This window comes from Acomys russatus, chromosome 1, assembly GCF_903995435.1.
Source record: "Acomys russatus chromosome 1, mAcoRus1.1, whole genome shotgun sequence".
NCBI classification, from domain to species: domain Eukaryota; kingdom Metazoa; phylum Chordata; class Mammalia; order Rodentia; family Muridae; genus Acomys; species Acomys russatus.
This window is the reverse complement of record NC_067137.1, coordinates 64,287,828-64,312,633: the sequence shown is the minus strand read 5'-3', so window position 1 is coordinate 64,312,633 and position 24,806 is coordinate 64,287,828. Positions and strand designations below refer to the sequence as shown.

Here is a 24,806-nt window from a genome sequence, read left to right as displayed (position 1 = left end):
TGCTCAGGACCCACCCTGCACCGGGCCGAATAAATGCTATTTGCTCTCTCAGAGGGGCCCCTGGCAAGGAAGCAAGTCACAGTCAACTGTGAGGAGCCCAGCAGCTCCTGCTCACTGCTGCACAATGCCATCCACACAAGTCAGATGCATAGATGCTCACAATATAGAAGGCACCCTTCCAAACAGCATACACGCCAAGAGCGAGAGCTCTGTCAGGAAATGTTCAAGTAGCTCTTGAAAGCTGCTGGTAAGACATTTTATTGCAATTCTAAAGATTACTAGGCAATCCATGCAAATACATAGAGGATACAACCTGGAAAAATGAAGATCCCAAATTACATTGATATAGTTATAGATGTTAATATGCAAATGATTTCGTTACAAAGACAAAGATGGCTGCAAGAAAACGTAAAGAATGTTAGCATCATTCGAGGACAGTGGTGCCAGGGTTACCACGGTCCGAGCTCACGAAGCTTTCAGGACCTTCTGAAACAAAGTGGAACCAGTACTGACTTACGGTTGTGAGAATGAGAGAAAATGGATGGAAAGGATTAGCAGTGTGTGTGTGTGTGTGTGTGTGTGTGTGTGTGTGTGTGTGTGTGAGTGTTCAGTGCACAGGCTCCTGCACTTTCTGTGGAGACCTGAGCAGCACGTGTCTTACTCTATTGCTCGTAGTGGCCCTGAGACAGGCTCTCTCACTTTAACCAGAAGTTCACCCTTTGGGCGAGGCTGCCTGAGCAGTGAGCTTTTCCAACCTATTCCCCAGGGCTGGACTACAGGTATGTATATCCACGCCTGGGCTACAGGTATGTATATCCACGCCTGGGCTACAGGTATGTACAGCCACGCCTGGCTTTTGTGGGGGTAGTAAGCATTTGAACTCAGGCTCTCGTGCTTGCTGATAAAATGGTCTTACCTACTGATCCATGCCCCTCTTATGAATTTTTGTTGTTGCGTTTGTTTTGGGCTTGGTTTTGAGGCAGGGTTTCTCTGTGTAACAGCTCTGGCTATCCTGGAACTCACTCTGTAGACCAGGCTAGCCTTGAACTCACAGAAATCCACTTGCCTCTGCCCCCCAAGTGCTGGGATTAAACGTGTGTGCCATCATGGTCCAGCCCTCTTATGAATTTTTTCTTTTTCTTTTTTTTTTTTTAGCATTTTTAAATTTTCACATATACATTTATATTATTACACATATATACAATAAACTGCATATAGCAAGAAGAACCGTGACACAATCAGGAATATGCCTTAGTATTAATACTCTAATTTTCCTAGGGACAAATAATGTGTCTCTGTTGCTTTTGTGTCACTATCCACCAGTGGCTTGCCCACAGGGACACCAAAAACAAAAATGTTACTGAGCCATAAGGAAGAGAAGCCAATGAGCCTGTCCTCTTTTTCCTCGAGGCTGTGCCGTCAGATGAGTCATGTAACTCTCTGGGCTTCCGTTCCTTTATCTAGAATCAAGGCATTTGGACTCAATATTTTTCCAGTCCTTGAATACTTTGATTTTTATCCTCCTTTTTCTTCATCCAGGCAGTTTAGAAAGGGAAACAGGAGAAGTTTTTATTTGCTTTCAACTAGAGACTTTTCAAAGAGAAAAGAGTCCCGAAGGCTATCTAACCATTCATCTACCCCAGGGCGGTTCTGTCCCCCCAGATTGTCCCTTCTAACTTTAGCCATCTCTGGCGAAGTCTCTTCTAACTTTTATCCTGAGTGCACATAGTTCTTCCTAGGAATTTAAGAGCAGTGTGGACTTCCCTACTCCTCAGACTCTTTTGCCAAGTCATCTCTCCAGCATCTTGGTTGGAAGTCAGAGGAGATGCAAGAGGATGCCAACAAGATCCACATGCTCAGTCAGTCGCGGAACCCAGCCAACTTACGTCTTCCATCCATACCTCCTCACGCTGACACTGCCTCAGCTTCGAGCCTCATTGTTTCCATTCTTAGGTTGACTACAGACGTCTCTGGCAGTGGCCTCCTTCCTCCACACTACGCATGTGTTGTGTGTTAGTACCTACAGGCAGCGGTATCTCAAGCTTAAAAATATGACTATGAGCAGAATGGTCAGAGTCACCATGCTCACCGATCTCACAGAGCCTAGTGGGCACAGAGTAGAGTTAGTCTAGAATCCCAGTGGTAAGGTAGTGGACAGTGTGCTACCAGTAAGCGAGGGCATCAGCACTGGGCAGTTACCCAGCCCCTCTGCAGAATTCTGGGCAACCCCTGTCTACTTAAAACATTTTCCTCATTTGTAAAGGGAATTTTTAGTGCCAATTTCCCGGGTGGTAATAAAGACACAAATCCCTTGATACGCATAGAATAGAGCCTAGTACATCACCGTAGCACAGTGACTGTTACTACACAAAGTGAGCTGTCTTCGAAACAGCTCAGACAGAGGCCTACCTCTTTGTGAGTCCTTGGATGGCTGGCCAGGGCTGTGTCAGCCTTTCTCTGGCGGCAGGTCTTGTCCGGTCTACTCTCAGGGTCCCCCACCCACTAGTCTACCTGTTCCTCTGGGATTCTGCTCTTGCTGTGCCTCTTCCCAGCAAGTGCTGTTTCAGCAACGCCCCATCATCCTTTAAAGTCAGCTCAGTGTCACCCTCCCCAGGAAGGCTTCCCCAATCTTCCACAGGGAGAACCTCGCCCTCCCTCAGCCTACCTCCACAGCACCCAGTAAGCTGCCAGACTCCACTTACCCATACTCCATTAAAATTATTGGCCTGTCTGTTTCCCACCCATGGGCTCCTTGAGCAAAGAGCTGTGATTTCACTCAGTTCAGAGTGAAAGTGCCTAGCATGCTGCACACAATTAGCCACAGTAAAAGGGAGTGCAAGCCTCACAACTAGCCCCAGCAGAAGGGAGTGACCGCCTCCAGACTTTCTCAGGTCCAGTTGCTGGCAGCCTGCAGCTTTCCTGCGATATCAATGCAATCACTCTGCACTAGAGAGTGGTTGATAAATGTCCCCAAATTTTACTCAGTGAACACCATGTAAATGAGCTGTCATGTTCCTTCGCTTACAAAATTACTTGCCAATTACACTTAGATGACCCAGCATAATTGCCATGTAAACTGTACCCGGGCTGGGATAGCCTGAATCATCAATTTAACTTTACCCTCTCATCATATGGCACTTACCACACAATTAAATAAATGGTCAGCCACTACCACAATTGTACATTTTCCCAACAAAATGAAGTGGCTACCTTTGTCGTTGGCTTATCAGTTTCAACACTCTGTAATACGCCTTTAGCTACAGGATCAGAGCTTAAGAAGAAAACTTGGTGCACTTAAGAAATAATTCGCACGTTAAAAAAAAATCAAAATAATGTGCTTAAAAATAGTGTTTGTTTTGCTTTAAAACAAACAGACAAAAATGGACAAGAATCCCCAGTCCTCCTAAGGAGACTTTGCTCCCCGAGATCTCAGTTCATAAAAATGGCTCCAAGCCTTTGAAAGTAAATCTAGCTTCTCAAGCAATTTATCATTTATTTCAAAGAGTCACTCTGTGGTGTGTGTGTGTGCATGTGTGTGTGTGTGTGTAAGTAGAGGCAGGTCATTGAGGTTGACTCTCTTTCCTGATAGACTGGCTAACAACTTACGCAAGATGTAGATACTTGGGTCGGACCCTGGACGCTGACGGTGACACCAAGCGACAAGGTGCTCACCTGCTTCTCTGGACGCTGCCTCCACACCTGGCACAGGTAATCACATTGACTTCTCAGCATGGCAACATCAGGCCAACTGCATTCTCAAACAGAGGTTCTGTCTGAAGGGATCATTTGGCTTCCAGAACATACTGTTTGGAGGCCCTGGTTGAAAAGGAGGTCAATGCTAGCCCAAATATCTCTCTACCCGCTGAGGTGAAATAATTGGCGTGCGGCAGCCCTTAAGGATGTGGAGTCACCAGGGTGATGGATGAATATACGTATATTATTCACACGTACATCTGCTAATACACAGGTCCCAGTGCAAACACCAGGACTTAAGAATATTATGTGGATTTAGGACAATCCCTGAAGGACTCCAGTTCCATTAAAAATTTGTTTTGGCAGCCTGGGGCAGATCTGTTCCAACTCCCACACGCTTCGTGTATTTGAAAAGGGGAACCAAACCACTTTAAAAATAAATTTAATAAATTTTGTAATGTCAAGTCATTAACATCCTGTCTCATCATACAGTGCTCGTATTTTTAAGCAGTTACATTAAACATGCAGAATTTTAACCCTTCTAATAGCTGAGTGATCATTTTTACTTTCATGGTTTTTTGATTGCTTTATCTTGCCAAATGAGATAAATCACACCCCTCCAAACAGAAGAAAATATTTGTGTGTCCCCGCTTCTCCAGGTGTTGATCTTGTAACAAGCTCATCAGCCAATATCCAGAAAATTAAATGTTTGGGTCCACTAGGTTGTGAGGGTTAGAGGGTATATATCTTAAAGACAGTGGTGACCTCAGTTTGAGAACATGTAACATTGGTTGGAATTTGTGCCGTAATGGCTAGAATGTTGCTTTTGACAAAAGTTCCTTCCTTCGTTTAGCTGATACGTCTAGTGACCCGGTACACAATGATCCTGGATCAGAGGAGAGATGACAGAAACACATAAGCTTGTCCTTCAAGTAGTGGCAGTCACAGAAGAGCAGCTGAGGGGTGGGCAGGTGGAAGAACTTCAACTCCTTCAGGAATACCTGAGCCCCCCCCCCCTGCCGTGTGTTCTTAAGTTTTCAAGGAAGATGTACACAAGTCCCCACAACGGAAAAGCCCTCCTCACCTACTCCCGCTCACCTCACCTCCGGGACAGTCATGTGACAGATATTTTCTCTCTGGCTAATATAAAGATCTGAAGTGTTTATTATTTATACCAGATAAATTGTTTCAAGATTCCAAAATTGTATGCAACAAGATGTGTACATTGAGACCTGTATCTCAGGTACAGAGGGAAGCCTCAGGGGCATGCCCCCAACTCCTGTGAGCCCCTTAGTCCGTAACCAATGTCCCCTGCCGCGTGCATGGCCACATAAGACAAGGCCTGCCTGTGAACTTCTCTTCACTGCCCAGTTTCTTATAGTTCCTGACATGCAGATAAACACAGAACTTCTCTGGCAATCCAGCTAAGGCAGTTATTACTATCTAAGAAAAAAGTATATTCGTAAACTGAGCACGAACAGTGTTCGAAATAGTGAGACTTGTTGAGGACTGTGGCATCTGAGCCCTTAAACCAAATAGGAAAAAAAAATTATAGTTCTCATATACCTTAACCTTCCTATTTAATTGAAAAGATAACACACATGTGTCTTCTAGACACACAGAATGAATCATAGGAGCAGGGGAATATAGTTGTGACCGTCACATGTTGAAAATGAGCCTCCACTCTACCTACTCCCCCTCCTTGCACCAACCAATGACAAAATGCCCGCATGCCATAATTCCTGACCGACCAACATCCCCACCCACCTAAGCGAAGGACTCAAGGCCGGGGAGCCGAGTATTTCAAATTCTCCAAAGAGGAGCAGCGGTGTTTCCTGCTAAACACTCAGCTACACCTTAAACTGACGGGAGTCAGGGGGACAAGCTAACGGAACTTCAAAGCTCCTGTAAGGCCGTAGCCTTGCTCCTGGGGCTGAAGGAGGTGGAAGGCAACTGGGCCAAAGGCACAGCTCTGGCTTTTGAAGTCTGGCAGACTGAGCTCCTTTAGTGTTGGCTGAGCGGCACAGCCCCATGGCAGTACTGGCCTTGTGAAGCACAGCTTGCTTAGGCCATAGCTGCCCATCATCTCCGCGGAGGAAAGGAGTCAGGAGAGGTGGGCAGCAGAAAAACAAACAAACAAACTCTGTGATCTCTTAACTTCAAGCAATGAAAAATGGAGCAGAGACAGACACAGGAGGGCAAGCAAAGACAAACAGTCGGATGGAGTTGGGAAAAACCGTGGGCGGCAAGCTGGCTTTTTTGTGATAGAAATAAAGCCGATTTTTATCAGAAACAGAATACAAAGATCTAGGTAGCGATGACAAGTGTGTGCATACAGTGTTGCTGACCATTCTCCTAACCAGACACACTGCTCGCTAAACCCAGTTAGGGTTGTGAAGCTAGGGGAAGGACGCAGTAAGGATGGTGCCTCAAGAACAAATGGATTTTGGTGCTCCTCTGCCACCTTGTGGCGTCCATCTCAAATTGCAGGTACTAAAACAAAAATAAACAAAAAGTCCACCTATAAAGGGGGACTCGGATGTCCCACACACGAACATGGATCTGGCTCAGATTTTACCACTTACAGTGAAATCTGGAGGTTGAGAGATTTTTTTTTTTACTCCATGGGGTCCCTAAGTTTCTGTTGCATGCTGACTGGAAAAGGCCAAGGAGACTCTCCACTAGTGTTAGCCTGAATGTTTGCGGAACGTTGTTTCGAAAAGAAAGCAGAAAGCAGGAGGCAGCTTAAATGTCCATTGTGACAAGATTTAATTAAATAAGCTGCCTCACATCCACATGATAAGGCATCAAGGAGCTATGAAAATGCACCCGAGATTTACATATACTGATGGGAACATGTCTGAGGAAGCACGTTATTGAATAGAATGTCCTACGTGAACTTTCAACTGTACTCCTCTTACTTTACAGGGCTCGAAAGAACAAACAGCTTACACTGGTTAGCCAGGGGTGGGTGGGTGGGGGTGGGGCAGAGGTTTTTGCTTTTCACTTTATGCTGTTTCATATTGTTTGATTTGTTCCACTCAATGTCTTTGAGTGAAAGACGAGGGCTGAACAGCCTTTCCTCAGCCCACACTACACATTGTGCTCTGTGAACTGATGATATCACAGTACCTTGGTTCACCTGCACCTAGCATTGCCTGAAGGCCCCACTCTCACCAGGAGCTGCTCAGCAGCCTCCATGTCTTCACTGCACCCAAGTCACACCCACATTCTGTTGAGGGTGGCGCAGAGCACCATAGACTAGACCAGGGCAAACAGATGTTGGCTGACATTTCTCACGGAACACAAGTGAGCCTCAGAAGCAGATGTTGGTGTGAAGCTCTGGTCTGCCCCTTTAATCTGTTCCTGTTCTCCATCCCTCCCGTCCCCTCACCACTGTTCTCACTGCTCAAATGTTCGTAGTCTTCACCTTCACCTACAAACTCTCTGATCTGAAACTCACTCCTTCATTTCTAAGGCAAGGGAGTTCCCTCCCTGGACACGCTGGTCTTTCTGGGACAGGGGCCCAGGTGTGGTTGTGCCAGGAGTAGAGACCCAGCGCTGGTTCCCCAGGTCTGCCTAAGTACCCTCACGAATGGTTGAAGTGCCCCTGTTCCTTTGGAAGAGACCTCTTGACAGGTTCCTTTAAAAATACTTTCCATTCAAAATGCAGTCAAGGATTGATTCCTTTAATATTTAAAAAGCTCACGTGAATCCACAAGTAACAACGACCCCACAAAAGAACAGGCTACGAGAATGGGCAGACCCAAGGAAAGAAATGCAAATGACTCCTGCAAAACAGAGAGGGAGACAATTCCACCCAAAATGCCAGAAGTACAATGGGCATCCCCCTGCTAACCACCATAGGGACAAAGCTAAACAGTGTGCCAGTGAGGTCCACCATCATGAGTGCAGTGGGCATGCTCAGGCACCAAGCACAGAGCACATCATCTCCACCAAAGACACTTGAGCAATAGATGAAAGTTTTGAATGTGCATAGCCTTTTAGCCAGAAAGTCCACATGTAACGACATACTATACTAAACAAGGTGATTAATTTCTAGGCACATGCACAGAAGCATCATCTGAGATAGAAAAAGACTACACATAACCTAAATGTATAGCATAAAGGATTGCTTAAAATAAATAATGGCATACTCACAGATGAAACACTGTAAAGGGATAAAGTTATCCTATAGTCGCTACTTTTGGCCTGATGCTAATATAAACTGGGGGCAAAGCAAAGCCCCTGTGTGGGGCTGTCTCTGAATAACTGATAGGAAACAAGAGAGGAGAGCTGGTGTCTGAGAGAACAGGAGAGAGGGGCGTTCCTTAGACCTTACCCATCTTACTGCCATTCACTTTATGACCTTTCTGTCATATCAACACACAGCCAGTCAAAATCCCCATTTCTGAAGCATGGTAACTGCTAGTCTGTGCTAGAGTGTCAAATACTCTACTCAATCCTGTTTTCCATGATCACCCGGCTAATCAATGCCAGCCTGGCCTTACCCTCATGGGATTTGTGGTTGATTCCTGTCACTCTCCCATTCTGAAACAAAGCCAAAGCCTTCAGTGACTCCCCCCACCACCCCCCACCCCCCGCAGGGAAATGTTTGGTGATTTAAAATGTCACTTGGTCTCTCTTCCTGCCCAGCGCCAACCTGCAAGGCTGAAGCTGAGTCTCAGCCACAGCGGATGGTTTGCTGCCCTCACTTGATCTGGCTTACTCTCCCTGTGAAATCCCTGCCCACGCGCTCTCACTTTATCCAGCAGAATGATATAAACCCTTTGAGAGCTGCATCTAATTATCTCAAGAAAAACAATAAACCTTTTATCTGAACTCCTTCATTTACCCTATAAAATTTTACCAGCCAAGACTATATCATATCACCTGTGGTTGCCTCTGTTCAATTGAAAGCCCCCAAGAGAAGCCAACCTCATTCACCACACACTCACACGATGGGTCTCAACCTGTGGGTCTCAACCCCTTCACAGGGGTCATCTGAGGCCGCCAGGAAACACGGACCTTTAGAATTACTATTCACAACAGTGCAAAGTTACATTTATGAAGTAGCAATGAAAATAATGTTATGGTTGGGGCGGGGGTCATCATAAATTTAACGAGTCTTAGCATTTGGAAGGTTGAGAAGCACTGCACTGGGACCCAACTAACTGCCTGGTACCCATGGATGCTTCACATATACGAACTTGAGTCTTTAATTCATAGTCACCATTCTGTTACACAGTTCTCATGTATCAAGCTGAAGTAAGAATGTTGCTTCTTAAGACAAGCATGGTGGTGGAGGCACCTGCTATCCCAGGACTCAGGATACGGAAGCGTGAGATTGCAAGCTGGTGGACAGCCTGTGCTACACACTGACATGCTGGGCTACAAAATAAGATAGTTCTTACCACAAACTTAAAACACCCAGACACATGCACTTGGTTAATCTTCACTCACTTGGTTGATCTTTGCTCCATATAACGTGTGTTGCCTATGCAAATTTACTTTCCAAGTTTAAGACTGGCTCCGCCTGTAAGTTAGTTGTTCCCAATGTTTGCCCAACTGTCTGGTATGGCTGGACTTTGGTAGTCCCCCCCTGGCTACTCTGATTGGCTGCCCAGGCTGTGGTCCTGGTTTGGTGCATCAGGCTTGTATTATAAGCCCTCTGGAGATGAGAGCTGTCATCCCAGCCCTACATGGACAGACAGTGGATGTGGCCAGGGTGGCCTACTCTGTTGCCTTACTCCTGAACGTTGCCCTAAAGGGAAGCAACCAAAATATCTGAGGTGGCTAATCTCTGAGCACACGCTCTGTCACGGAGCTACATCCCCTGGTGTGTGACCGGTCTTCTCGATCTTTCCGCTCATGATGCTTCTACTTAGATAGATATAATTTGAAAGGCTGTGGAGGAAACAGCTTGAATGCTCACCAGTGACTCAAGGAGACAGGTGTGGTGCGTGGACGTGAGGAATAGTATTCAACAGGACAGACAGAACAACTGACGGAAGCAACGATGACATTGCTAAGAACACATATGCTGGGCGAGATAGCGGTCAGGCCTGCGCCACAGTGGAGTGTACGCTGACTGCTCTTGCTCTTGTGAAACTGGGGGAAGCGTGGGCTAAAAGGATAGTAGTATAAAGCAAACCAGCAGTTGCTTAGGGATGCAGAGGGGGCCACGTGGTGCTGAAGGGGGGATTGCAAAGCATCCTGCAGAAGTTTGGCGTGATGAGTGTGCTGCTAACACGACTGTGGTTGAGTGTATTTATCTTTCCAGTTGTCTAAGTTCGCTAACTTTCGTACTCTAAAATATGCAAACTGTTGCTGGCCAAACACTTGGATAAAGCTGGTTTGGAAGGGGACAAAAGTGAAAGAAAGAGAGAGAAAGGGGAGTCTGTCCAATAATATACTTATACAATGCTACGTTAAACTTTGTTTAAAAGAAGTAGAATGGACAATGTTCACAATATACCACCTCCGAATGACATTTTCCTGAAAATGCCACTTCCCAAAAAGATGAGAATTGTATTTTTGAAGGAGCAGCTAGGTTTCAAGCAGATGATTAATTATGGTAGAAAATCGCTGGTGTACCATGACAATTTCACACTGTTTCCTACATCTAAAATAAAGTTCCCGTGTCTCTCTGAGAGAGGCATTATAAAGCTTTAATTGATTTGTGTTGGTAAAAAACCCTTGGTTACCATCATGGAAAATTAATTGAATTAAGTATCAAGAGATAAATATACAAGTGTCGTTTGGGTATTTGTTTTTCTTTACAAGTAAATATTAGAAGATGCCAGCTATTCCAACGTATTTCACCAGAGAAGACAATCGCTCTCAAGTCTCACATTCCTGAAGACTAAAAACTGAAACACAGAGCCTAGAGGAAAAAAAAAATGGTTTAAAGTGTGTGACAATCTCCACTCCTGTGTAACACTGCACAGCCCTATTGCGCCTCGTCAGGGAACAGTCATGGTTTCTACAGACCGAGCTGAGATGTGAACCTCTAGGCTCACTTGTACAGTTTCCATAGAAAGGCGGGCTTTTGCTTCCTTTTGAGACTAAGAAGAATAACTCAGCACACAGTTGATGCACTAAGACACAGATGACAACCAGGGAAGGAGGACAAAATGAACAGAGAGAAGCTGAGTCTTGTCCTGGGGTGATGAGTCCTACGATTCCCAGTGACTTCTGTAGCACTCCACAGCAAACAGAAGGCTAGTGTGGCTCACAAGTTGTTATTCATAACGTCAGAAATAAAATTTGCAACTGTGACTCCTCGACATTCAGTGAGCTGAGCTGGCCTGCAAAGCAGAGTATCTCACCATTGGACAAGGAGAGCTAACCAAAGTGGCCAGATGGTCACAGAGAAAAATAGGTGTTCCCCTAAAACGGTTCTCATCCTTTGACAGAAACAGATCTAATCCAGAGAGGTATCTCAAGAAGAACCCTTTGGTGATCCGCAGCAAATGGATAATGATGGTTCCATTGTCTGGGATAAGAACGTTGTCTTGAGGCAGATATGGATGCCTGAGCTTCATTACAGCTGCCTGTAAGAAGTTCTGCAGCTGTTAAGGCAGCATAGAGTAAGGTAGTAGAGACCTGGTGGCAATTTCAATGGAATAACTTACTTCCTCCATTGTATTAGCAACATTTAAATTAACATTAGATACATGAAGTTAGGTGTAGGTACATAAGGCCAAACAGTACCAAATATTCCCTCCTAAAGGAAAATTATAGCCTTGGGCTAGGACAAGGTGAGGCCAGCACAGGGGTGTCAGGCAAGAATTTCTGTAACAGAGCTGAAACAGGACTATGCACCAGTTACAAAGGGACGTATCGCTCTGAGTGGAAAGGTTGCTTCACCTGGCTTTCAATAAGTCACCCACAATGAAGGCACCCGTATGCCCTTGTGCCCTCTGGAACCTCAAGAGCTGAATGTGTGTTTTCCATAAAATATTAAATCAAGAAAATTAAGACAGCACATTTGATGTGAAAGAAAGTTCATATAGTCCTGTTTAAACACAGATTAGAATTTCTGTCAGAACAATGCCAGTAAAAAGTTGACATTCTAATTAATATAATTTACATCATAAAGCACTGAATATCTTTGTCTTCCTATTATGAAAATGCCCTCCCCCAAAATGGAAACTGTATTCTCTGGGGAATTGAATGCTTAGGGCAGTATTTAAAAAAAAAAAAAAAAAAAAAAAAAAAAAAAAAAAAAAAGGACAAGAGACACACTTAGGGCCACTAGCTTTTCTCCACACCATCCACCCAGGCCATCCCTGGTCATCCACAAGCCTGTCTGCATGCATTGCCTGCAAGCCCAGGCTGTTTTCCTTGCAATCACATAGAACTAGCTGTAAAACACAGCACTAAATAAACTAAAGTTCTTTCCTCCGTGTCCCTCCTTTGTCCTTCTCCAGTCTCTCCTGTGAACCACCATGCACAGAACTCTCCACGATGCTTGCTTACTCCAAATTCTGAGCTTGTACGAGGGGCAGAAATCAGCCCCACAGTTGGGTACCCAAGGATTTGTGTTCATCACCTTTGTCAATTTTATGCTATCAGTGCAAGGAATAAAGATGAGATCCTTAAAGCTCGAGTTTTCATTTCCTGTGACAACGTGCTTTTCCGTCGTGCTTTGTCACACTCCACTACGTGGCTCCCACCCCTTCATAATTGATATTGGCCATCTGAAGCGTTCAGCACAAACCTCCTGAGGTTCATCTAATGTGCCCTGGTCTATAATTCCTGCTTTAAACAGACTCCAAGCATAGTCATCAAGTGCTTTCCACGAATACTCCCTGGTCTTCCCGAAGCACGGGGCCCAGTGTAATGGCAGTTGTATTAATTATCTGCTGAAAAATCCATGTGGCAGCAGAAATGATGGAGATCATCGTTTTAAATATTTTATTAAAATAGCCAAGTGTAGAACAGATTAAGTAGACTTTCTAAATAATGAGAGGGTCATTAATTTAACAAGAATTCCAGAAAGCTTCAGAATAGGCATCAGAATTTTCCCTTTTATTCATTTATTTTTCCAAGAGGAAAGAAATCTTTAACCATCACTTTGGAGGACATAAGTCTAATAAGACTTTCCTGAGGTATTCTAACACAATGGACCCTTCTGGAAAATGCTTTGAAACATCAGTTTAAAATATAGAGGCCTTAGGTGCCTTATTACTGCTTGAAATGCCTGCAAATATTCAGTTTTTGGACTAACCCCATTAAAGCTTGGATTCATTAGCATACAATGACTTTTGATAACTGAAATTGATACCGGACCTAATCAGACCAGCATCACATCAAAATCCTTGACAGAAAGAGCAACGGCACAAGCCATCTTGCCTACCAAGTGTGTCTCCAGGTACAGCCGAAGGCTATCCGTCTCCGCTTTAGGGGGCGTCCAGTTCTCAGTGGTCTCCGTGGCTTCATTCAGCCACTGAATGAACTGATCCAGCTTGTTCACGAACGCCTGTGAGAGAAGAGAGGAAAAGAAGGATATAAAAGAAACATTGATTGACTACTTTTAAAGTCAATCTTTCAAATTCCAAACTTTGTCCCAAATGATGGTAACTCCACCTACTGTATTGGGGTTTTGCTTGTTTGTTTTGTCTCTGTAGTTGGTTGGTTTGTTCTGTTTGTTTGCTTGGGTGATAACATTTCCTCTGCTCCTGGCCCCAAATCCTTCCAAATAGAAAACAAACTCTACTCCTGGATTTTTTTTTTCTGGTTTTTCGAGACAGGATCTCTTTGTGTAGCCTTGGCTGTCCTGGACTCGCTTTGTAGACCAGGCTGGCCTTAAACTCACAGTGATCCACCTGCCTCTGCCTCCTGAGCGCTGGGATTGAAGGCGTGAGCCACCACTGCCTGGTTACTCCTGGATTTTACCTAGGAACGCTTTCCAAGATAACAGTTAGGTTGTGGCATACACTACATAAGTGAGCACAAAATGTCTCTAGTGTGTGACAAGCGGCTCCTTGCTCACTCCCAGCTCACTCACTGGCATTTGTGTAAAGATGGCCTTGTCAGTTCAGAGTGTATGGAACTGAGCGGCTGTGGCTGAACATTTAAATGTAAATCGTGTCTAACGATACCTGGATGAGTCCCATCCACAGCCCAAGTGTCTGTGGCTGTGCCTGTGGGTACTCGTGAGGAGGGAAGGGCAGAAAAGAGATACCACAGAACAAGGCAGACAGATACTTGACTGGCTGACTATGTCTGGACGGAAAGAAATATTCCTGCCCGGGAAGCACAAATCACAATAATCTTGCGATTTTTCAAATAGTGGTTATAAAATTTTATTGACCATTTAAAAGAACACATCTGTAGAGACAGAAAATATTTTTTGAAAAAGTGAAAATCCAACTATACCCGGAGCCTGGCTCCTGCTCTCCATGGCTAGGTCAACAGCACCACCTGGAGGTCATGTGGCACAAAGGCAGGCTTCCATGTTTATTCCTCTCAATGTGTGAAAGGTTTCCCTTTTACACTAAACCCATTCCTTTTTCTTTTTCTTTTATTTAACCTTTGATTAATTTTGATCATTATTTTAATGCCTTACTGTGGATATCCTAAGGTTAAAAACGAGACCAATATGTGCAAATTGATGTTATTTGTCATGCTCCTCAGAAGTTGAGCTTTATTATTTATTATATCCTAAATTTTAAAAGATTCATATTTCTTCATTTCAGAAGTTTGTCACTAGTGGATTATTAGAAAAATAAAATGGAATAGGAGGCTAGAAAAGAGAAAAGCATAGAAATAAAGCTCAGAGACAAATTCTTGCTCTAAAGGGGAGAGATCAGAGATGTTACAGGCGCACGGTCGCTTATCTTGGATGGATCTCAGTCTGCCCCCCCCCCCCCCCCGCAGGTGGTGATGTGCCCATGTTTTTCCATGCTCATAATCGCTACCTCAAGCTTTCCTGCCAGGCTGTCAATACTTTCCAAATTCCCACCTGATGTCCTCAGATGTGCACGCTACTTCTGCAAGCACAGCAGCGTGGTGGAACTCAAGTCACTACACTGTGCTCTCATAATGGGTTTTTGTGGGGGAAAAAAGAGAGCTTCTGGTGAGCATATAAACTTATAGAAGCATTGTCTGTCACCTATAGGGCAATGTAGATGCCTGAAAACTGAGATGGAAGCCATAGTTGTAGTACATGTGTCAACTACCACTTCCTGTCAAATTTGACTTGAGTTGTGCATATAAATTGGTTTGTGGATAAAATTAAGTGAGGAAGTAAACTAATTGGAAACTAGTTGTCCAAAAGACAAATAGTTAAGTATGTTATTTTAAATATAATCAATACTAGATGATCAATCTCCCTCGCCCCAGCCCCCTCTCTCTCCCAAAATAACAAACAATGAAATCATATGAGAATGCCCAGGCCTCTGATCATAGAGTTGTTAGTTAAAGAGTTAAACCATGTGTGTCCGATTTCCTAGCAGAGCCACGACTACAAGGCTAGCTGGGATTTCTGAGATGCAATTAGCAAACCTAGGGGTCTGGGAAATCTTCCTTGATGATATGTCTGTGTAGCTTGGCTGGTCGGCAAAACGGGGATGACATCAAAGAAATGGGGTCTTGTCTCTGGAAAATGTCTTCTGAACTGTAGCCCATTCTCATCAGTTTTCGTGTGCTGTGCATCCTCCTGCCTCTTCTCTTGCCAATGCCAAAGCTCTAGCCATCAAACCATAGACATGACAAGGCTCACTGTGCCTATTTACAGCAAAACCTAGGCTGCACTTCCTCATAGGGAACGCTTGGCTTTCCACCCCATTGCTGTTGCTCTGTGTGACTCTAGGAATATGGATGTGAATTGCATGCTGGCAAGGCAGTTTCACTGGAGTCCGTGCAGTTCATGACGTGTTTATCTGCTTCCCCAGTGTTCCGGCACCTCCATGTACTATCAAGAGTCTATGTGCACAAGGGTACCTAGTTGAACCCCCATCCCAGGACATGCCCTCCCTTCGGAAGACCAGGAGATCAATGCTCACAGACGCATGCAAACTTTGACACTTACACAGCCAATGCTCACTTTCAGAGGATCCGCTGACATCTTTGTGGTGTGTGTGAAGGAAAATGAGACCAATATGAACAATAACATGCCGAAATGAGAAACATCTAGAAAATGCATCAGTTCTGAAGTAGTGAATCAAACTATAATACAACAAAGACTGATCATACCTTTAGGTACTTAGTAAGATCCTACTACGTACAAGGCATACTCGTATACAGAAATTGGGACAAAAGGATGAATATCATTGTTGGTGAAATGACAGCAGCATACAAAGTACGTCTAAACTCTGATACATCGGATTCAAATGATTATGTAAGAAAAAAGAAATTTGTAATTAATAGGTTTCTCCACCTACACAAGAAGCCAATTCAAGCCAAATTGAGATTATAAAGGCAGGTTTTTGGGGGAAAGTCAGCCATCCAGTGGGTCCACTGACCTCATAGGTAGGAGGTAAAGAAGTCACACACTCGGGCTAAAGCAAGGAGATTGTATAGAGCTTAGGAAAGTACTGATGATGGATCAGCTAGGAGCTGGGATTGTGCCCATAGATGGTCAAAAACTGAGGCCCTAGGCGGGCACTCTTGGGTGGGTGGCAGGAAACCTGGAGTTTTCTCCAAGTGGTTCCAGGGCCCTGTGTTGGCCCACCTCAACATATACTTGGTCTATAAACTGCTGGGACAGGTGGAGGGGACAATTCTGTTGATCCAAAGCAGCAAGATCTACATGGCACACGGTGGCAACATTAGGATATCCAAACAGAGTCCTCCCAGGGAGGATCCAGTGTTGACAGCGCAGCAGGAGCCAGAGGCCTCCAACAGACCGACTCTTGGCCACGCACATTTGCCAGGAAAGATGTGTGAATAAAAGTGTATATTGTGGGACACACCACAGCTTCTGCTTTGAAATTTTTTTTTCCTTTGGAGGAGTTGCAAGGGTGGAGGGGTGCATAGGAAGGGACAGGAAGATGAGTGGGATTGGGGTGTATGATGTGAAATTCACCTAGAATCAATAAAAAGAAAAAAATGGGAAGTATTAATGGAGACACCTGACTGACCTCTGGCTCTACGTGCACTTGCACACGAATTTACCCTTCCCTATATGCAAACACACATGGAACACACACAGGTATGTGCACACACACGGTTGTTCAATAAATATACAACACTGTGCTAGGCACTGCTGAGAAGGGGCATAAGGAAAGTCCCCACCCCGCGACAGCCTGAGGAGTGGCAGCAGCTGCTCTGGGCACTCACTGGTCCCAACATCAGTGAGCCACTGGAGAGAGAGCAGCTAGGAAGCCTGAAGGTTAGTGAGGAAGCTACTGATGGATATTTCTATTAATACCCAAATGCTTAAGAATAAAATCTGACAACTTAAAAAAAAAAAAAAGCCACATTCTTGGGAACAAGTCTTTAGCAGTGAGGCCACCAACAAGTGACAGTTCAGGGACATCAGTCTTCCCACAGCACAGCTTTATTTAGGCTCTGAAAACCAGTAAATTAGACCTCCACTTAGAAGCAAAATAATGCACTAAGATTTTTATGTGATTGCCTTCCAGTATGTAGAGCCATGCATTTTTGAACAGAATTCTTAAACAGAATTCCTGTCTGAAATGTCTAATTTAGATTTTCATACAATCACACTCAAACGCAGTTTCTATCTTCCCAACCACATATCTGTGTGCTGCTGCGCCATCAGACCCAGAGATCCAAGGTAAAGTCCTGGGGATTAAAATTAATTCTCTCGGGACTCCGCCTCTTTACTCACCTACTCCTTCCTGCTCACAGAGCCCAGAACAGGAGAGAAGAGAGAAAGGTCTGAAGAGAGAGAGGAAACAGGGTATCTAAAATTCAACAAATAGGGAAGTTCTTTTTTGAGCTCGGGGTTATACAAGACGGAAGCTGAGTTGAAATCCACATACTTTCCAGTCCTATTAACAGTGACCTCAATAAGGAAGAAAAGAGAGAGATAACTATTTTACAGTGGGGAAGGAGTCCTGTAAAAACTTTGAGACTTTGAATTCAGTTGTTTTCTATTTGTTCATACAAAGAAATTATCAAGGATTCTAAGAGTGAAAAGAGACTGGAACATATCATGAAAATCCAACTTTAAAAAGCTTAAAGAATTCTTCAGAAAAAAAAAACTACAAATAGTAATAAACTATCAGTGACTAATACATATTAACTGGGCACTTATTTGTCAAACCTTATTTTAATCCTCACAAGATTTCTGTGAGATCCTGTACACCTGAGTCATAAGGAGGAAGCTGAAAAGCGGACAGATGCAAACTCTTACCAGCTGTGAGGGGTGAGGCTGGGGTGCTCCCAGGTAACCAACCTTGCATGCCCAAAGATTTGCCGACTTCCTCTAGGTAGGACATTGTCTCAAGTACCCCCAAACCTACAGGTCCTCTAGATAGGAGTTTGTCTCAAGCACCCCCAAACCTACAGGGAAACTTGGATAGATTAGTTGGTCTTTATTTGCCTTCAAGTACAAAATATTTGACATAGTCATACTTTGGATTAAGGATATTAACAATCTGAATAGTTTTTTTATTTATTTTTATTGTATGTCTATAGATGTTTTGCCTGCACTATAGATGTTTGTCTGTGCACCATGTGTATGCACTGCCCTAGAAAGCCAGAAGAAGACAATGGGTCCCCTGAAACAGGAGCTATAAATATTTGTGAGCTGCTGTGGGTGCTGGGAATTGAACCTGAGTCTTCTGGAAACCAGCCAGTGTGCTTAATCACTGATCCATTTCTCTGCCCCTTTAAATGGTTTAATTTTAGGTGTTTTTTTTTGTTTGTTTGTTTGTTTTGTTTTGTTTTTTATGAGCAGTAGCATAACTTTAGGTGCTTAATATTTCAGTTCTTCATGCCAGCTATTTTAATATTTAACATTATTGAATCATGACAGATTCCCCAGTGCACAGATAAAGACACAAGGACATAGAAGTGGTGTGCATTTCACTTATATCATAGAGCTATGAAATCATTATTTAGGAATCTTTTTCCAGGTTTCAACTACCACATCGAACTCGATCTGGACAGATTTACCCTCATGAGTATAAAGAGACAAAGAAGGGCGATAACACCCTCTGCTATTGGCTCTTATTTCCACACGTGCTTGCAACAGCTTAGCCCTCACCACGCAGCTCAGCCAATCCTGTCCCAGCTTAGTTTTAGTGCTCTTCCTCTTCTGAGTTCTCTTCCTTCTTCTCCTCCACCTCATCTTTCTCTTCTTCATCTTCTCCTTTCTTATCTTTTCTTTTGTCTTTTTCTCCTCATTCCTTTTTCTCCCAGCCTCTCCCCCACCTTAGTCTTCACTCCCTGTTATCTTTTCTCTTCTTCTCCCTTCATCTCCTCTTTTCTTTCAGATATCTTTCATCTACAGTTCGGTCCTCCCATTTTTTTTTTTAAAGGGATAACCATTCATCGTCATTTTCTGATTTCCCATAAGATTATCAGAAAACACAACAACAAGGCAGCTCCTTCACACTGACGTGTGGCTCTGCACATGTTGTTATAACCCTGTTTGGTTTGCCCCAAACGCTTTCCCAATTAGTGAGATCTTGCAAATCAACCGTCTTCTACAGGAACACAAGCGGACAGATGGAGCGTTTGTACAATTCTCTGGCTACTCAAAAGGTTACATGTAGTTGTTGAGTTGTTCCCTAAGTAGCCTAAACTTTCTCTGGGGAACCTACACTCTTTCATAATAACAAGGCTATCATTCTTAGAAAAGAGAGCAAAATTCCACATGCAGAGAATACATGTGGACACTACCAGAAAACTTCAGGCAGCAAGTCAGTAGAGGGCGCAATTCAGTGAGTGTGCAGTCACTGCCTAGGAGCCGAGAGACAGAAAGCACACAGCTGGTCTTCAAACACCCCTTCAAACCTGCGCACTTTAAGGCACCCCAATTTCAAGTGAGGGAAATGAGCTTCAGAAAGTTACACAATGGGGCCTATCGTGCACAATCAGTGGACAGTCGTGTCAGAAAAGCCTAGGCATCTCACCCACAAGCATCATAGTGTAACTGCTCATTTAAAAATTGTCATAGGCATCCTTTGGGCAGTGTTTTGGGTTCAAAGTGAAAAGACAGATGAGGGCTTCGGGAATAATGCCAGGTTTCCAGTGCTACTCGCCTGACGCCTGTGTCTAGTCTAGTCTCTATATTGGGTAACACTAGGCTAGCTGAATTAAATATTAAATTAGCCATTGTACTAAGCCCCACAAATATGTACATAGGTAGATTGTTTTTGAAATACTTTATTTATTAAGACTTCAGAGTGAATCAGAAACTGTGCCAGGTCCTCGGGTTCACAGAGCAGGTACCTGCACTTTTAAACAGCTCAGAGCACAGGCTATTGGGAAGTTAAGCTGCGTGATCAGGCACATCAAGCCTTTGATGTAAGAATTCCCTTATACTTAGAAACTACTAGAAAAAAAATGGAATAAACATAGAAAATACAATGTTAAGTAAAGTTCAGAAATGAATGAAAGAAAGGAAGGACGGAAGAAAGGAAGAAGAAAGAAAACAAGCTCTTGACCTCTCACATACGTGAATCCTAGCCTAAAATGCATGCATGCTTCTATGTTAGGTGTGCATATAGCTTAACATTTAGAAAAGAGCCCAATAAAGGAGATGAGGCAGGCCAGGGGTCAGGAAAAAAATACACAAGTTGTGAAAGAAAATAGAAATTAATTGTTGTTCTACTTTTCAACTCTGTCTCTTTTTTTCTTTTTCTTTTTCTTTCCAACTCCGTCTTAATCTTTTTTTTTTCTTTTCCTTTCTACCTTGTTCTGTGTGTGTACGTGCATGCATGTGTGCGTGTGTGCACGCATGTACGTGTGTGTGTGTGTGTATGTGTGTGTGTGTAATAACACAAATGCAAAGCTTTCTGGTTTCAGATCATCTATGGGGTGCGTAGTTTGCGACTAGGCAAGTGCTTGCTTGAATGGCTAGTAAAATCTAGCAGTGTGGTGTTTTTATTTGTGAGGTCATTACAATGAAGTGATTTTTTAAAAAAAGGAAACCCCAAAGAATTTTTTTCTTCGAGCTTTGTTAATATTCATTTTAGAAATTTATAAATATGTATTGGTTGATTTTTAAGATGGCAATACTGTGTTATGTAACAATATAACGATAACTAGTTATGGAAAATAACTATGTTTTCAAAATTATGAGTCCCTAACTACAAGTATATCTATAAATGTCTGGCTTAACTGACAACTGGATTTCTACTTCTTTTCTGAGTTTAATCTATGGCGATAATTCTTGAAAAGTCCACTGCATACAGCATAAAGAGTAAAAATGCAATTTCTATTCTAGTATTACTATAAAAATAACTTTATCTCTGCAGACCCCTGAAAGTGTCTTAGTCACCTCTGAGAGGTAAACACAGTCTGAGAACCTCTGACAAAGATTCCCCCCAAAGGCTCAGGAGGCACAAGGAAAGATGTTCATCTGGCAAGAAACTACAAGTAGCCCGACTCCTGTCAGATAGGTATGATTCGCCAAGGAAGACAAGGGAGTGGGAGGAACAGGGAACATATGTGGAGGAAAAAAAACCTACTGGGGAGGGGTAGGGGGAAGACAGTGAGAAAGGAGATTGGCCAGGAACTGGGGCCACATGCAACTTGTTCAGGAGTTCAGAGTTCATCCTGAGGGCCATCGTGGTTACTGGGCCACTGAAGCTGTAGGATGGGAGGATTTGATTGCAATCCTGAAAGATTCACTTTGTCTGCTGTGTGGGAAACAGGCTGCAAGGGCAGGAACAGAGAAGCCAGTTCAAAGGTTGCTATAAAGAGGCTGATTAGGCTCAAGTAAAGCCGGTTCCAGTTTGCTTTCTGTTGCTGAGGTAAAAACACCGAACAAGAGCAACCTGGGGACAAAGAGATTATTTGGCTGACAGGTTACAGGCTCCCACTCACGGAAGCCAAAGCAGAACCCAAAGCAGAGACCAGGAATGCCACTTCCGGGCTTGCTTCCTGAGGCTTGCCAAGCTACTCCTTTTATAGACCCCAGGCCCACTTGCGCAGGGAACCAACACCCACAGTGGATTGAGTCTTGCTATGTCAATTAGCATTTAATCAAATGCCCCACATCTATGGCCACAGGACAATGTAATGGCAATATTTCAACTGACGGTCTCTCTTCCTAGAGTGTCCTAGTATCCATCAACTTGACTAAAGCTAACCAGCCCAGTGAGCAAGGACAGATGTGGCAGATTGTGGACAATGCTGGAGGTAGCATGAACAAGACCAATGGATGGCAAGAGACGATAAAAGACTTTAGAGTCTGAGGTAACTGCCAACTTCCTAATTTGGTTGGAGGTGCCTTTCCTTGACAGAAGGAAGAGGAAGTTCATAAGTGCTTCATAGGAAGATCGGGAACATATTAGCCATCAAAGCTCTCGAGGAAGGTAGTTTGTGAGCTTGGAAACCTGCAGCAGCGAGATCTAGTCAGTGACAGCATCTTGCAGGTGGTCCTGGAGACTGCGACACAGATGGGACGACCAGAAAGCAAAGTGTAAACAGCGGACCCTGTGTGCTCTGGATTGTGTGCCTGAAAACATGCGGCACACTCAGTTTTCCTCACACCAGCTCCTGGCGCTCCGTCCGTCTCACTGGTTCTGGTTGTGCCTCGGAGCTAATCGTGGAACTCCTATATACCAACCTCTCACAGAAGAGGAAGCTCTCTAGAGTCCCTCAAGACCTTAAAAACAAAGATCCAGTAGCTGTGCTGCCCTACACATAGTTTACTGTTGCTCTTGGGTGACGAGGAGGACTGGCTTGTCCTGCTCAGATACATTTTCAAGGTGATCAGGAGCCATGAGGTCCTACTAGGAAGCATCTTGGACTTGGAGTGACAGGTTCTGGCTGTAAAATGAGGGCACCAAACTGATGCTAACGTGGTGGTCTGTAGGGCTCACACTCTTGCTTGTAGTGTAGCAGGCAACCGCTCTTTGGAGTCTTCTGCACACTCTCTCAGTGTTTTGTGATTTATTCACTGTATTTGTCCTTCAAGATCTACCTCAAATGTTCCTCTCCCAGGAATCATCTCACTTTATTGCCACTTTTCCAGCCTCAAAATTGTCTTAATCTTTGTGCCTTTGATGCATCAGGAGTTCGACAGACAGTTCTGATCTATACATACTATGGCATAATCACCTTCCATCTGGTTAAATTTACTGAGCAAATTATTTATAAGTATGTAATTATAAATATGTTATAAATATTCATGTTTACAAATAAATAAGTACATATTATTTATAAGGCTGCTGTGTGGCAATATTCTAAACTAGAGTGCTGTTTATATTTGTTGGAACACAGAGTCATCGCATAAATTTCTCTGCATAAACTTCCTAAGACGACAGAGAAGTGCATTAACTAAAATTATTGGACCAATTAGGAGAAAATCTACTCTAATACAATATAAACCTCATCCGTCATGGCAGGGGGCCAGAGTCTCACAAAGGAGAGGTACAGGAGCCCGGGGTAGCCACTGTACTTCCACCAGATGTGGAAGGGTAGGGGCAGACTTGACCACTGTGGGTGGGGATCATGTAGAAAGCTAACTTCAGGGTGACCTTGGCAACTAGAGGATGGAAGAAGAAAAGAGGCAAGGGTGTGTTAAGCAGTATGTGGGGCTCTGGAGAAATGTAAACACAGCCTTATGCCATGCATTTTTTTTTTTTTTTTTTTTTGGCCAGTGGTCTTCTGAGATAGTGTCTAGATATGTACAGGATGGCTTTGAATTCCCTGTGTTGTCCTGGGTGACCTTGGACTCATGATCCTCTTGCCTCATTCTGTCATGTGCTAGGATTGGTAATTACATTCCATGGGGGACGCAACTGAGGTACCAAAAGGTCAAGTTACTTACTCAAAATAATATAGAAGGTAAGTTTAATGCTAGAGGGAAAGATGAGACTTGGTTTAGAAGACAGCACAGCGCCAAGGCTGTCATGTTTGCCAACCATGCAGCATCAGAGAATTTTCCACTCACTAACACACTGCTCGGAAATCTCTTCCTATCAAATGTGACATTTCCTTTGCTATAAAGTCCTATCCACTATGCTTCTGAACGTTGCTCTTTTTTATATCTTAAGAAAGACTATTCTAGGAGTTCTTTATCATCTTATTTCCCAGGTAGGATGTATCAGCAAACGATATCCTATATCTTATTAAGCAGACCCTGGTTAGTAGTCTTTTAACAAGGGATGGGATAACCATTGAGATATAACAAGAATAAATTAATAATAAAAACTTTTTAAAAATTACAATTGTATGCACCAAACAATATGAAATGTGAGATGGGATAATGACAGGACAAAAAAAACATAGGTTGCTAAAGCTATATTTTGTAAATATAAATACAAATCTTCTCTATGCTGTAGAAATTAAGAAAATCATAAGAAACAACATGTTTCATCAACTATGTCATCTTTAGTTTGGAGTTAGAAAGGAAAAAGGTGTAATACTACATTGCCAATTGTAATATACACCTCTGTCTCTGTCTCCATCTCTCTGTCTCTATCTGTCTCTGTTTCTGTCTGTCTTATCTATGTCTGTCTGTCTGTCTGTCTCTCTTTCTGTCTCTGTCTCTGTCTCTCTCTCTCTCTCTCTCCTCCCCCCCTCTCCTGCCCCCACACACATGTGCGCACAGCAGAAAAGGTCAGAATATCACCTATAAGTGATACTTTGCTAATATGATTTTTCTTAAAACATTTGAGAAAGATGACAACACAATTACTTCCATTTTTCCTTCTTACAGTATGAATGTCAGTGGAAACCAGCCACAGTCACACTAGCTTCCTGGAAGTAAGTGGTAGCCAGACACAGCCCCACTAGCTTCCTGGAAGTAAGCCAGCGTCTTCACTCTTCAGCCTGAAATAAGGAAAGCACACTGGCCTGACTTACAGGCAGCATCCTTTCCTGATAAAGTTTCTTGTTCACATGGCAAGGTCCAGGCAGTCTGCTTTGGACAGTAAGACCCTGCAGCTCAGGCAGGGGCTGACATCACGAGCAACCTTGATATAGAGCCTACACTTTGGGAATGATTTCCCCCT

The 24,806-nt window shown here is 43.6% G+C and overlaps 1 protein-coding gene across 1 annotated transcript in view; it reads right to left on the bottom strand.

Moving 5' to 3' along the window:
- Nucleotides 1-24,806, bottom strand: part of Akap6 (A-kinase anchoring protein 6) — a 443,673-nt gene that overhangs the window by 203,157 nt on the left and 215,710 nt on the right. Inside the window, 1 exon segment of the mRNA XM_051145949.1 lies at nucleotides 13,058-13,180. Within this exon segment, the coding sequence (XP_051001906.1) occupies nucleotides 13,058-13,180 (123 nt within the window).